Raw genomic sequence first — 15,978 nt, forward strand, 5'->3', positions numbered from 1 at the left:
GCCCTATTGGTTTCAATGGGGAACCTCCGGTTTGAAAAGGCACTGCAGGCTCGGGGACGAAGGTCTCCTGAGTGCGACCACCACTTCGAGAGGTAAGGTGGGAAGTTAGGGGTTGGTTAGGCACCGTCGATTTGGGCACACAAGTCCGTGGGGCGTCGGGTACAGGTTGTGCCTTTTGGGGTCAGATCTTCTTACCAGCTCCCGGTCGCAGTTAGGGGGGCCTTCTGGATTTAGGCTGCAGGCGTCGGCAGGAGGCTTGAGGCAGGTCTGGGGTTGCCGGATCTCGGGTCAGGATCGCCGGGGTGACATCCTCATGGTATTTGCCCACTCGAGCTCGGGCTGTGGACGGCGGGTGCAGAGTGGGGCGGATCCGCGGTGTCCGGCCGGAGCCAGAGGCTGCAGATGAACAAATCCGGTGTTCAAAGGGAGACAGAGTCTTTGTAGTTGAAGGCAGGCAGGTCCTCTGGGATTTTCGAGGTTGCTGGCTGCAGGATTTACCGGGATTTCGCTGGAGCAGGTTCGAGGGGCAGACAGGCCAGTAGGGCTAGGGCCATGTCAGTGGACGACTTCCTCTTGTTAGCTGCTGCACGGCTGTTTGGTCCTTCTTCTTCTTCTTTTAGGTTCTTGTCTGAGGAAGCAAGGTTCAGGGGGGGGCCTAAATACTAGATTTAGGGGCGTTACAGGCAGGCAAAAGGCAGGGACCAATGGGTCCCTTCCCTCGAGTGAGTACACTCCCTATTATGGCAGCCTTCAGTGGGAGGGGGCATGAGCCTGTCCCTGGTTAGCTGAGCGCCCCCATCTGCAAGATGTAAAGATTGAGAGTTGTGCTTCACCTCTCACCTGAGTTGGCAGAGCTGGACACACCTCTCTTCGTCACTTGTTTTTCCGGCCGGTTCTCCCGCCCAAAGTGGGGTTCAGAACCAGTGGAGACCAGTTGCTGAAAGCAGCAAGTGGCCTGGGGAAGCTCATAAAGGTGGCAAGTCTTTGAAGCTTCCCCTTCGTGAACCCTGCCCATCCTGGAGGAGGAGGTCTGGCACCTTGTCCCAGGATGTGCATTGTTTGAGGCCCCAGAGAGCAGCAGGCTCTCTACCCAGGGGTCCAGAAACATGTCTGGTGGTGGCAGCTGAAAGCAGCCACTCAGCCTGGACACTAGTGGTAGGTTCGTTTTCAGGAGGCATCTCTAAGATGCCCTCTGTGTACATTTTTCATTAAATCCCACACTGACTGGCATCAGTGTGGGTTCAATATGCTGAGAAGTTTGATACCAAACTTCTCAGTTTTCAGTGTAGCCATTATGGTGCTGTAGCGTTCGTAATGACAAACTCCCAGCACCATATACTCTTAATGGCAGCATTGCACTTACAATGTCTAAGAATGGATTTAGACACTGTAGGGGTACAGGGCTCATGCACTTGTACCCTCACCACTGGTACAGAGTACCCAACTAGAGGGGTGACTGATCTATGCCAGGGCAGTGGGTTGTAGGCATAGTACACAGAGGTGTGTGCCATGTCGACTCTTCAATTTGTTCTGCACCAAAACACGAATCCTGCAAAGGCAGTGTGTGTGTGTAGAGGTACCGGGCCTCTAAGGGTGGCACAATAAGTGCTGCAGCCCTTAGAGGTCTTCCCTGGTCACAATGCCCGCAGTACCTGTGGTACCATTTACCAGGATCTTCTGGAGGTGACCACTTGTTTGAGAGGTAAGTTGGGATGCCTGGGGATGCTGGGATGCCATCGGTTGGACCACCCAAGGTGCAGGGGTGTCTTTAGGCATCGGGTTTTCTTACCAGCTCCGGTCGCGCTCGGGCGGGATCCTCCAGAAAGAGTCTGCAGGCTTCGCTTGGAGATTCGAGGCAGATCAGGGATCACCAGATCTCAGGTCAGAATCGTCGGGGAGACCTCCTCGTGGTGTTGAGCCACTCGAACTCGGGCCGTAGAAGTCAGGTGCAGAGTAGTGCAGACTCACGGATTTGGCCGGAGCCAGAGTCTGTGGGGGAGCAAATCTGGTGCTCACAGGAGACTAAGTCTTTCTTGTGGAAGGCAGGGCAGGTCCTTCAAGTTCTTGAGGCTGCTGGCTGCAGGACTCACCGGGATTTCACTGGAGCAGGTTGGAGGTGGGGTCAGGCCAGAAGGGCTGGGGCCAAGTCAGTAGGCGTCCTCTTTTTCTTAGTCTCAGCACGACTCTTCGGTCCTTCTTCTTGGTCGGTTCTTGTCTGAGGAGGCAAGATTCAGCGGTGCTCCTAAATACTAGATTTAGGTGCGTTACAGGTAAGTGAAAGGCACCAGTTACTGGAAGCAGCAAAGGCCTGGGGAAGCTCACAAAGGCGGCAAGCCTTTAAAGCTTATCCTGGGGGAGGAGGCTTTGCACCTTGTCCCAAGATGTGCATTATTTCAGACAACCGAGCGCAGCAGGCTCTCGAGCCAGAGGTCCAGAACTATGTCTAGTGGTGGCAGCTGGTGAACAGCCACTCAGCTTGGACACAAGTGTTAGGTCGTTTTTCAGGGGGCATCTCTAAGATGCCCTCTGTGTGCATTTTTCATTAAATCCCACACTGGCATCAGTGTGGGTTTATTGAGCTGAGAAGTTTGATACCAAACTTCCCAGTTTTCAGTAAAGCTATTATGGTACTGTGTAGTTCGTAATGACAAACTCCCAACATCATATACTCTTAACGGCATCACTGCACTTAAAATGTCTCAGAATTGGTTTAGACACTGTAGGGGTACAGGGCTCATGCAACTGTACTCTCACCACTGGTATAGTGCACCCAGCTAGAGGGGTAGCTGATCTATGCCTGGGCAGTCATCAGTTGTAGGCCTGGCACAAAGGGATGTGTGCCATGTCGACTCTTAACTTTGTTCTGCACCAAAACACGCAGCCTGCAAAGGCAGTGTGTGTGCGTAAAGGTACAGGGCCTCTAAGGGTGGCACAATAAGTGCTGCAGCCCTTGTAGGCCTTCCCTGGCCACAGTGTCCTTGGTACCTATGGTACCATTTACAAGGGACTGACCTGTGGTCAAAGAGTGACAATTGGGTTTTGTCTTAAAGCAATTTTAGGGAAAGAACATAGGCCTGGGTACCTGTTTGGCAGGAACCCAGGGCACACTCAGTCAAAGTACATCAGCAGTTTAACAAAAAGTGGGGGCAACCACGCAAAAAGAGGGCACTTCACGAGTAATCCATCACAGTGACACCAGTGGCGGCTGGTAATTCATGTATGTGGGTGGGTGAGCCACACACACACACTCACTATCTACATGCACACTCTCTCATACCCATGCACTCACAAGCATACACACACGCATGCACCAAACATAAAAAAAAAAACTTATTAGGCCACTGGCTGTGACATTGGGCTGCGGAAGGTAAGCCTTGGTGGCTCCTGGAGGATTGGGAGTGACTTCTCTCATTGGCTGTCCTTGTTATGGGTCAGCCAATGAAAGGAAGTGGCAGTCCCTTACTCGTTCCGGAATGGGATGGGGTCAGTGAGACTGCTGACCCCACAGCACTCTGTGACGGGTGTCACTGATGGACAGACAACTCAGGGTACTTAATGGCTTAAAACTAAAATGCCATGGTCCGAGTCTATCTGTGATGTGCCCCCTTGTCATGAGAGGGAGGACCTCCAAGAACGTTGCTGGGCTGAAGAGGTCATGCCCACAGGGATGTGAAATCTTCCCCCCGACACAGTTCAACTCAGGCACATTTAGCCCAAGCACAGTGCCTGGCTGCCTGACCTGACCATGAAGAGTATCTTTCAGTCTGACGTTTGATCAGCCTGACAGACATTCTTTATGTTTGCAAAAGGGTAGAAAGGAGGGACCCCACCCGCCCTTAAGGACAGGCCGCTACTGAGAGACACCTTCTCAAGTACAAACCCTGTTCCCAGGTCTGAAAGGAGAATGGTAATACAACTCCCCTGGATTTCACTCCTGGATCTCAGCTTCCTCTATTACCCTGGTGCGGGTTTGCCTGGCCAGAAGAGAATAGCCGTGAACAACTAACTCGCTGATGAGGCCAGACTTTTATCTTTCCATGATTGGCAGGCTGATCCACTCATGGGGTCAGCTGCTTTGGAATCCTGGGTACGCCTTCAACCCTGGAGTATATTACCTGCATGTTCACTGCTTGATCAGTGCCTGTGGAGGGTCTGCTGCACTCCTTCCCAGTCTCTTGGTACATGCCCAGCCTATCCCCCCAGAAATAAATTTTAATTAACTCCAAACAAAGGGGCCCTGATCATCAACCAGCCTAAAGGGAGGGGCTCGTCCCAGCAGAGAGTCTGGGCTAAACACAGAAAAGAGCTAAAGTCTACCCCAACACACCAAGGTTAAAAAATGATTAGGGGGAGCATGGGGAGCTGGAATGTCAAGCAGAACAGATACTAGCTTGCCTCATATTAAAAACAATGGCTTATAATCCTCACCCAGTGAACCCACTGGCTCTCAAACCAAACATCCCAGATATGACAGAGGCAAAAAGAATCCCAGTAAAGAAGACTGCACAGACTTTACCAGGAGAGATCTGGCAGGCAATCCCTCCTATTTCTAAATTACTATTTATTAGTTTTATAGTTACGTACAAAATATACCTCAGTAATAAAAGACAATAAGCAATTACGAACAATAAGCAATTATGAACCCTAACGTCAACCCTCGCCCATGCTCATATTCCATTCGTTTTCCCCATTGTTCCACTTTATGTACAACACTTTTATATCAAATGAAAATCTTTACAGACCAACCAAAATAACTACCCATTATTTTACATCTGTGAAAATCTGTTCTATGTCAGGGACTACCAATTCATATATCTGCCTCCCTTGTGTCCAGGGTCCGCAGTGTTCTCAAGGTCCCTTCACCAGTATCCAAGAGGCTACTTTTTTCCCACTCCAACCAAGTAGTTCACAGGTCGATCCCTGCAGCAATTAGTATTATTGGCTTCAATTGCTGTTCATAAACCCTCCCAGTTTGCTATCAATTCAGGACCCATTCGTATAACTGCCATCTTTGCAATTGTCCATTTGTGCATATCTGTCAACTATTGTGTACTTCATAGTGCCATCCTTCCCTTCCATCTCAACACTATATTCCGATTAGCTAAGATAAATGCGTAGGTAATAAAACAACATCTGTGTATCAAGCATTTAGGTTGTTTCATTATGCTCAATAGGAAAGTAGAGGAGTCAGTGACAATTGCTTTCTCAATTATATCCCCCACTATATTAACCACTGCAAACCAGTATGTCAGAATCTGCCCACAGGTCCACACCATGTGATAGAAATCTGCCTGAGCCTGTTGACATCTAGGACTGAGGTCATGCGCTCCAGGAAATATCCTGGCCTCCCGTGTGGTGAAAGGTGTGTCTGATGCACGTAGTTAATCTGCGTGAATTTAAATTTCTGGTTCCTGGTAACTATGATAACAAAAGGCAGTGTTCCAGTCAGGGTCTGAGATCTCCTTACTCAGATCTCTCTCCCATCTAGCTTTGACTAAGAAAAAGGTCGGTATAAAACACTTGTGCTAAGGTTCGATGTAAGATGGTCAACATGTACCTGCAGTTTCCCAGTGAAAGTAGGATATTAAGCAGGGCAGACTTCATTTGGTTCGGTGCCCTCAGTTCCTCACTTGAGTCGCACTGCCTTTGTTAATGCAGCATGATCCATAAAGTGGCCAGCCGCCATCCCGGTTTCTTCTCATATCGTCTCAAACATAGTGAATGTCTGGCCCTGATATAAAGCTCTCACTGTCAATATCCTGCCTTGCTTCATGGCCTACGAGTAAACTTTCAAGCTAATGTGGCATATTCGGGCAAGCAGCATAGGGGTATTTCAGGCACACGAGGCATCCTCCCAACCATTTTGGCCAGCTACCTATGCCAGCAGAACTGATAAGCCCTAGCCGCTCTGGATGCCAGCAGAACTGATAAGCCCTAGCCGCTCTGGTGTGGTAGGCAACCCCCTCCTAAAGGATACAGATAAATCTGATTATAGATTTATGTTGCCACAACTGTCAGTCTTCCATGGTCTGGGTAGAGAGGGCAGTAGCCACTTCTGTAAAACAGGGGTGCACTATGCATGTCCCCTCGACATAAGAGCGAAGCTCTGGGGTCTCAATCCATTTAAACAGGCACACCCTCAGTGGAAAGGCATAATTGTCATGTTCACTGAAGTAGAAACAAGAACACCTACAGTGACTTGTCAGGCGATCAACATAGGGGAGGTAAGCAAACTCTTCAGAGCCATGCAGAAGACTTCCTGTCCCAACAGAGTTTGACATATATAAATGGGAAAGTTAAGTGTAAGATAATGAAGTACATACCTACCAATTTTCGCAATTCCCTGCATGACTTGCTGCATCAATCCAAGTTTTTTTTTAAATTCTGGGACATGTACTAGTGTTATATTGGGATGCACAAACATTCAACTCCCAGAATGCGAAGTAAAACGACTAAATGGAGTAAGTAATCATGTGTGAACCTGTAAACATGCCTGTATGTGGTATTTGTATAGTTCTAAACTAGCCAAAAGGCAGAAGACCTTGTACAGTGTCAAACCCATCAGGACTCTTGGCCGAAGGATTATTTACGCAGTTTTATATAGCACAAACTCTTCAAGGGTCTTGGAGTACTTCACATGAGCACCAGTTACATTACACAATGTCCTTTGTACAGTTGGGAAGGTGCACCAAGGAAAAGTAAATTTTCTCCATGATTTTTAGAAAGTATCTTTATTGTCGTCAATAAGATTTGGACAACAGCCTCAGCCAACGCGTTTCGTTCCACAGAGGAACTTCATGAGGGCTCTTACGATAAATAATGGCAAAAGGAATACTCCTAAACGAAGAATCGCTGATACCGTCGGTGTGTCTTATCAAGGATATTGGCTGTTCCCGTCTGCTTTTATCATCACTGATATTGTGGGGTGTACCTAATCAAAGATGGATTTGTCTGAGGGTCTAGGCACAAGCAGTCTACTTTTCAGATTGTTTGGACGTTTTTATACATTGACTGTTACCTATAACTTGTTTTGAGCGCGGGCAACTTTTGCCATTATTTATCGTAAGAGCCCTGATAAAGTTCCTCTGTGGAACGAAACGCGTTGGCTGAAGCTGATTTCCAAATCTTATTGACGACAATAAAGATACTTTCTAAATATCTTTGGAGAAAATTGTCTTTTTCTTGGTGCACCTTCCTAACTGTACAAAGTTCTGTATCTGGTTTCCAGTAGAGCTGAACTGCGGCAAGCTTTGGAAGTAGTTGCACAAGATCCTCACTATCGAATAAAAGTTTGGGATTTGACGTGCTGAACCCTGGTCAGCTGATGTTGGTAGGTTTTTTTTTGTTACACATTACACAAGGTCCGCTTTATTTATTTATTTTTTGGTAGGCACAAGGAGATTAATTGATTTGGCAGGTTGTCGAGCGGTCGCCGGGACTCGAACATGGTTCCCCAGTTCAAAAGTCGGCAGCTAATGCCATAACTCTCTGGGGAGTTGCTTGGTACAATCTTTGGTTCTTTCCAGATTGGACTACTGCAACTCTCTCCTTGGTGGCCTCCCTAAATCTCACCTTTCCCCTCTAAAATCCATCCTCCACTCAGCAGCTCTCTTCGTATATGGAGCTAAAAGAAATGATCACATCACACCCATACTGTTGTCTCTTCGCTGGCTTCCTATCGAGGCAAGGTTAATTTACAAGACTGCCTATATCACCCACAAAGCCTTGCACACCTCTACACCAAACTATCTGGCTAATAAACTCAAAATCTATGGCAGCTCCAAACCTTCACGCAATGTGGAAAAATTACTCCTACCTTCAAAAGGGAAAGATGTATCGCTCAATCCTTCTCTGGTAATGCGACCAGAATCTGGAACTCACTTCCTCCATCCCTCCGAACCACCACCTTTTTCCAGATCTTATGAACTGATCTTAAATCTCTCCTCCATCAAAGGCACTTCCTAGAATAATTTAACCCATTTATTGACCCTTACGGCCATCTGGTACTCGCATGAGGTCAACTTTGCAAACATGTATTTTACTCCTGTTTTAACCTAACGCGGACACCTTTTTATTTTTTACAACATAAATATGCAAATAGTTAGAGTTGGAACTGCATATATGTAACTTGTTAGCGTGCTCAGTCTTTCTTGTGTACCTTTGCAACTGTATATATGCATCTTGTTTGCGTGTTTAGTCTATCTTGTGTACCTTATGTACCTTACCTGGTTCTTCTGTATAGCGCTCCGACACCTTTGGGTAAAGTTCACGCTATATAAAACTGCATAAAATAAATAAATAACGCCCCTAACAATTTCCAAGAAAGCCGCCACATTCGCAAGTTATTAATTATTAATGTTCCTTTTGCATGTTTAGGTGAGATTTAAAGATAGTTTTGCGCGCTAACACCTGTGTGTTTACACAAGTCAATCACATATACGTCCATTCCCCACTGTCACGATGGGTAACAGGTTCCTACAGCGCATGTTCACGCTACGGAAAGTCCTCCAACATGAGAGGAGCTTCGTGTCCACCAATAGAACATCCTACATCTGATCACCTCCTCTCCTTGCTGTTTTACGTGTCGTTTCTGCTTCCGGTTCTCCGAGAGAGATGCGGAAGTATTAACATTGCAGGGCAAGTCAGGTACTCTGCTTGGATGTAAAAAATAGATGCTGGATAAATGTGACAGCCACTTTAGATTGAAAAATGATGATATGTTACATAAAAGGGATGCAAAAGGAAGGTATCGTTTTTGTTCACCTGAATACATTGACACTTAACACGAATGTACGTTCTTTACATTAATGCTAGAGAATCAAATATATTTTGTATTGCTTTATAATAACCAGACAAGGTAAAACTTTGAACTTTTCATTCATACTATTTACTCATACTTAGTATCAATGTTTTCAGAACAAGGTGAGAGAGCGGGAATACTTCTCTACACATGGCGCCTCCCTGGTTGGTAGCTCAACTCACACCCTCCTCTCTCTACGTCGATGGTGGTGGTCCCTCTCTGCAAGCGGCCGCTCGTTGTCTGCGCCCTTGCCCCACGCGCCTCGGGCCGGCCGGCTATAAATGGGGCTGCACGGCTCACAGCTGTCTCTCCTCTCCTGGTCACAACGTGTGCGGCGAAGAGCGCGAGCTCCGGCCCGAAAAACTGAAAAAATATATAAAAAAAGGAACCGGAAGCCAAAAAAACTTAAGGAAAAGAAAATTAAAAATAGAAAATAAAGAAAAAAACCCTGAAAAAACACGTGAGCAGTGAAAGCCACCCTCCCTAAAGTAACAGCCCTCTCGCCTTACCCCAAGTGACACCCGCGGGAACCTGGTGTCCATCGGAGTAACAACTTATCCCATAAAGCTCTGCTCCCCGCAGAAACGGACAGTGCCCTTTAACCTCCCTAGTAAATGTTTAAGACGGTCCAAAAAGTGGTGTTATCCAATGGAATGTGTTAGTGTTCCTTGAAAGGCCTTTTTATTTATCACAGTCTTTATTATTAGAAAGGGGCTGTCTGTGCCCTCTTTTGCACGTCCTCGCACCTTTGGTTTTTATGAAGACTTTAACCACCAAGGATCCAGCCTTGCAGCCCCCAGGATCAGTGGTCACAGAGACAAAATAAGTTATATTTAATGCTAAAGTAGATTCTATTTTATAACATTACTTTTACAGAGCTTTTTTTTTTTAATCACGTGTAACACTACCAGTTATGAAGGTATTTATTTATTTATTATTTTAAACCATTACCTTTGCTCCACATCCCCCCAAGTTGTGAATCCAGGCCCTGAGTGATCTACTCATACATGGTTGTTTTAGGCCATCCTTTTTCAAGATTTCATTTAGCTTTAATCTAATTTGGCGGAATTATGAATGCACCTGCAAGCAGCTACCCCATGGCTTCGCTCTACGTTGGTGATCTGCATCCTGACGTCACAGAGGCAATGCTCTACGAGAAGTTCAGCCCAGCTGGCCCAGTCCTCTCCATTCGTGTTTGTCGTGATATGATTACCCGCAGATCTTTGGGATACGCCTATGTCAACTTTCAGCAACCCTCTGACGGTGAGTGCATTTGGCTACCATTGCCTTTAGCTGTAGGCGTTCAAAAAACCTGGCCAGCATAACTAGCAGAAACAAAATATCACAGATTTGTTAGAAAAGAACAGAAAATTCTGGTCATTATCCAGTACCATAGGACAGAACCTTACCTGAGGACTGGTGGTTATACGTATGGGATAGGAAAGCTGCGTAAAACCAGGACAAATGTTTTAGCAACGTAAGAGATTGAACTCCTGAGTGGAACAGTCATGTAAAATGTTTTTAAGTCCTTCAGTGCTGGTGGATGAATAAGGAAACCTAATCAGGTAATAAATATACTTGAAAAATGGCTGGGAAGGTAGTGTGCTGCATTAAGGCTATCAAACAATTTGCACCCTAAAACCGGTGAAAGATTACTCTGCAAGAGCTTATACGATACCTACAGTGACATAAACCAAGGTGCAATACAATTCTTAATTTGAGCTGGTGGTTTCCGGTGCTCAGCACCGACACTTATTCATCAACACCGGCGCTTTTCATGAGCACCTGTTTAGGACACATTAATTTATGGAGAGATTGATTGCCCAGAATCACAGGACGTTTAGCCGGCCGAGACTCGAACCTGGTTCTCCAGCTCCGAAATCGTCCACTCTGGTCATTATGCCACAGCCTCTCCCATTTTCATGGTTAGTAGCTAGTTCTGTTTTAGGCAGCGCTAACGGGAGAAATTAGCTGGTGCAAGCTGCCTTCTGACATGAGCCCCGTGCTTATTTTTTTTAAATTACAAATTAACCACTAGTGCAACATTAATGTGCTAAATAAGTTTTAGGAATCCAGTATGCCTTCACACATTATACTGTATATTGTAGTCCATGGTCTAAAATTAAAAACATTTTTCCATGAATTAAGAAAGCTCACTGGTCTACTGACGTTAGCAAAACCTGTCAGGTCTGAATAAAAGCGATTAGCAACATATAATTATCTTTGAAGTCATTGATCAATACTAAGGAATCACCTTTCATAACCACATGTGCTACAGTGTTTATTGACTATAACTTTCAAAATGATGTGCTGGACTCCTATAACTTATAAGAATTGTGTCTCGGGGTTTAAGGGTTGCACCCATTGGAATCTACTTGTCATACCATTCAACTTATATTTGGAGAAGTGCTAGCCTTTGAGATGATATCTTAATCCCTACAACACAAATAAGTGCAAAAAGCGACACCTAAGGAAACTGCATGACCTGAGACTAGAATTCTACATTGGGAATTCCATTGCCTCATGGACACTTATTAAAAAATAACAGGCACATTCAATAGAAAATAAAGAGTAATGGAAGCAAGGCCAAGAAAATTGGTGGGGAAAAGCATTTCAGCTGGCACAGGAATTAAGTGAAGACCTTCAGTGCTTGTCAGTCAGCAGAAACGTGCAATGCTTAGTTTGCAAAGTAAGGCTGCTTAAATAGTCATTCACTGTTTGGTAAGTTAAGCAGGCATTGGCCAGTTAGAAGTAGACCATGTCCTCAAACAACTCCAGATTTATGAGCTATAAGATTCAGGATTATGGATTTGCTGATTTAGTGACTTAGAAGCAGACCATTATGGAATTACATGAGCAAATGCAGCGAAAATACTGACTCGTGATAAAATCTTTAAATTATTCACCAAAATCTTTGAAAGCACACAGTGGAACACAAGGAATACAATCACCAAATACATTCAACAAAGGAACCTCTGCTCTAGATTTGACCTTGCCTCAAAATCCCACAATGCAAGAAAAAAAACATAGGTGGCACATTCTCTGTTCAAGCAGCCAAACTATGGAACTCTTTACCTCCAAACATAAGATCCATGGATAACTACTTTATCTTCAGAAGACTACTCAAGAGTTGGCTCTTCCTCACATAACCACCTTACTCAAACATAAATATACAGCATATCCCTGTGTATATAGTTACTTGGACTATATATATGTAACTTGATTTGTGTATTGCTTTGTGTAAACGTGTATAATAATTGTTTATAAATATGTAAGTATTCGTTAGTTCTGCTTAACAAATGTACATATTACTTATGGTTATATTATTCTATTTTTAACATGTATATAGGTGACGGCATAAATAAGTGAATCGTTATAACCATCTGCAATTGCTTAACTATTGAATTACTAATTTAAAAAAAATAAAAATAAATACATTAACTTAAAGTACGCCCTCAATTTAAACGGCCCAGGGAAGGGGGAGCCACACGGCCCCTCCACCCTGATTTAAAAAAAAAACTGGCAAGTCGCCAGAGGCTCCTCCCCTTTTACCACCACTCTGTAAACACGCCTCCTGGTGCACTAGTAGTTGGGGGATGAAGTCCCTGTGGCTTTTGAGTCTTTGAAGAACAACTACCGCTCCTGTTACCTCCAGTTAAGTCCCACACAGCGGGATTGCTGAGAGGTTGTCGGAGGCCACACCCCATTTCTCCACCACTCTGCAAACACGCCTCCTGGTGCACTGCTGGTTGGGGGGATGGAGTCCCCTGTCCTTCAGAGGATCCTTGGGGGCGAACTACCCTTGCTGGTATCTCCAGTAAGTCCCACAGAGTGCGATTGCTGAGAGAATTTCAGAGGCCACGTCCCCTTTCTCCACCAGTGTGCAAACGCGCCTCCTGGCGCACTGCTGGTTGGGGGATGAAGACCCCTTGGCTCTAGAGTGTCCATGGGGGCCAACAAGCCCTCCTGTTACCTGCAGTAAGCCCCACCCAGTGAAATTGCTGAGAGGTCTCCACCACTCTGGAACCGTGCCTCCTGGCCCACTGCTAGTTAGGGGGATGAAGTCCTCTTGGATGCTGAGGGTTCATGGGGGCTCAGAAGCCCTCCTAGGTCCGACACAGCAGAATTCCTGAGAGCTGGTCAGAAGCCCCGCCTCCTTTCTCCACCACTCTGCAAATGCGATTACTAGTTAAAAAACTTAGAAATGCACTAAAAAAACAAATAGAATTAAAAAAAACTACGAAATACACTTAAAAAACCAAAGGTTACAGGGTCGTTATAGTTAGGAAATAGAATTAAAAAAACCTTAGAAATTAGTTGTCATCAGTGATGTCACTGACTATGTCATGAGTGAAGTAATTTGTGAGGTCATAAGCAGTGCATTGCGGGGGCGTAAGTTATAGTTAACTCAGGTAACTATAACTGCTGATTTTCACTGGTTTTGTAAGAGTGAAATCTGAACCTAACTATAACGTCCCTGCAACCTTTGTTTATTTAAGTGAATATGTATATATATATATATATATATATCAGACAATATAATCTTCATACCTGGAGATACATATTATAGTTCTGTTTGAATGTATATGCAATGATTTATTTTTTCAGTGTTATATTTTTAATATATAAGTATATTGTTATACCCTCATAAAAAAGCATATGCACAGGCATCTACCCTATACATATTTATATACCACAGCCAAAAACGGCTGAATAAAATCACACCAATTATGGCAAAAACTAAATATTTACCCAGAAAGAGTGCTTATTGGGATTTGGTGTAAATCGGTTCAGTAGTTGTGAGAAAGTGCCTCTTTTTGCATGGTTAGTCCCCACTTTTTGCCTGTTTTTGATGTGGTTTCAATTGTAGTGCACAGGGTCCTTGTGCCAGTGCCCCTTCCCTAAAAACAAATCTCCATTTGGTACTTCTGCCTCCGAAAGTCTCTAGTAAATGGCACCCTGGATACCTTGGGTCTGGGAGCTGCAGAGGGTCCCCTGGGACCCCCCCTCCCCCTCGGACCATGTCACTGCCCTTGCAGCTTGCATGCCCCTATTAGGAAACTACAAAGTCGATATGCCTGGGTGCCATGCCAGAAAGCACAACCTGAAGGGTTAGGTAAGTCGCCCTGGCAGCAAGCCTCAGAGCCCTAAGGCAGGGTGCACTATACCACAGGTGAGGGCATATCAGCATGAGCAGATATGTCCCTACAATATTGGGGTCCATTCCTTAATATTATAAGTGTCAGGGAAGCCATAAAGGACAGGGGCTGGAAACTCGACAACTCTAGTTCCACAGCACCGAGATGGCTTCACTGAACACAGAAGTGTTTGGTACCAAACTACTCCTTTCAATAATCACCACTGATGCCAGTGTGGAATTTATTGTACCATGTACCCAGAAAGCACCTCAGAGGTGCCCCCTGAAAACCTACCAACCCTGGTGTGGTCTCTGACAGGCTGTAGGCAGCCAGTCCCCACCAGACATGTTTCTGGACCCCTGGGTTGAGAGTCTCTACAACCAGAAACAATGCACATCTTATGCAGAGGTGTCACTCCTCCTCCCCCATGATGGGCCAGTGCTTGAAGAAAGAAGCTTCAAAGGCCTGCCGCCTTAGTAATGTGACGCCTGGCCTCTGCTGCTAGCAGCAGATGGCAGCCCCTGGTTTCACCCCCACTTTGGGCGGGAAAACTCAAAAGAATAGGCGTGTGCTCCCCCCTCTGCCATCTCTACCCCTAGGGTGGGGGAAGCAAGGTAAAGCACATCTTTTAGTCCACGCCATCTTGAAGATGGGAAGACCCCTCCAATCAGGGGTAGGTATCCCCCCCTCCCAAAAGAGGGTGTAGTCACCCCAAGTAAAGTGCCCATTGGCCTTACCTACTACTCCCCTAAAAACGCCTCCTAAATTTAGTATTAAGGTGGCTCGCCCAGACCTCGAAACTAGATTTGCGATGCCCTAAGAAGCAAGAAGACAGCCCTGCAGAGAAGACTGAAGATGACTACTGCCTTGCCCTCAGCCCTACTGGCGTGTCTCCATCTTCTGCAAACCTGTGACATATTTGCAGCCAGTGACCTCTGAAAACCCTGGGAGGACTGCTGCCTTTGAAAAAGTCTCCAATCTCCCATGGACAGCGGATCTGTTCAAGAAGAAATAAACTCCAAGGACCCTGGATCCTGGCGGATCCGCGTCTCCTGCCCACTCTGCACCAGACGCCCATGGCCCGAGTCTGAGTGGCTCACCTGTGCAGTGAAGTCTCCCCAATGATCCTGACCTTATGTCCAGCGTTGGCAGACCTCTCCTAATCTCCATGGCGGCGCCTGCAGCGTGAATCCAGAGACTCCCCGCGATCGGCTCCGGTAAGAAGACTCCGACGTAGAAAGGCCCCCATGCACCGAACCCCAGGGCCTTGGTGAGTTGAACCAACTGTGCCCCCTTGACCCTCTACAGCTCTACTTACCTTGGCTTTCGTTGGTCTCCCTCCTGCAACGCCTGCAGCCTGTTTGCCAAAAGAAGAATCTCCATAGAAAAGCATTGGGCGCCCAGCGCTTTTTCACGCTGCACCCGGCGTGCCTGTGCTGCTGAGGGTGTATGTTTGGTGCTGTTTTGTGGCTCCCCCGTGCTGGTCCAAGCCCCCTAAGCTTGGCCCCTGATCTACTTACCAGCAAGGTAAGGGGTGGGGGTGTTTCCAGGCACCCCCAGTTTGACCTCTGCACCCGGCCGTCCCTGTGCTGCAGGTTTGGTAATCACTTGACCCTTGCTGACTTTTGGTTCTGAAGAATGGGATTTAAGCGCATTACTTACCTGTTTAACCGCAATATTGTTTTCCCCATTGGATAACATTGAACTGTGCTGAAAAGTTTCCAAGTGTCGATTTTTCAAAGTGAAAAGTATTTTTATTTAAAAACGTACTTACCTTATTGCGAAGATCTTAGTCTTAAAGTAAACTACAACCAAAGTATAATTTTCTAAAATTGGTCTGAATCCCCTTGAGTTGTGTGTTCACTATTGATCACTGTTGTGCAATAAATGTCATACACTCCTCTGTATTAGGCCTAAGGCTGCACACCCACACTACCACTAATAGAGTACTTTGGGTTTTACATTGGGACCTGTACACTTTTGGGGAACCCCTGGACTCTGTGCACAGTATAACCACTTAGTGGTAATACCATATACAGA

At 45.9% G+C, this 15,978-nt stretch overlaps 1 protein-coding gene across 3 annotated transcripts in view; it reads left to right on the plus strand.

The window, feature by feature from the left end:
* Nucleotides 1-8,994: 8,994 nt before the first annotated feature.
* PABPC4 (poly(A) binding protein cytoplasmic 4) overlaps nt 8,995-15,978 on the plus strand; it is a 147,046-nt gene continuing 140,062 nt past the window's right edge. The window contains exon 1 of one of the 3 annotated variants that reach the window (XM_085648354.1): nt 8,995-10,063. In XM_085648354.1, the coding sequence (XP_085504480.1) occupies nt 9,871-10,063 (193 nt within the window). In that variant the 5' untranslated portion in view covers nt 8,995-9,870. The remainder of the gene's footprint in view (nt 10,064-15,978) is intronic. The other 2 variants (XM_085648355.1, XM_085648353.1) reach the window with 2 other exon arrangements.

This window comes from Triturus cristatus, chromosome 3_2 (assembly GCF_964204655.1).
Source record: "Triturus cristatus chromosome 3_2, aTriCri1.1, whole genome shotgun sequence".
Taxonomy (NCBI): Eukaryota; Metazoa; Chordata; class Amphibia; order Caudata; family Salamandridae; genus Triturus; species Triturus cristatus.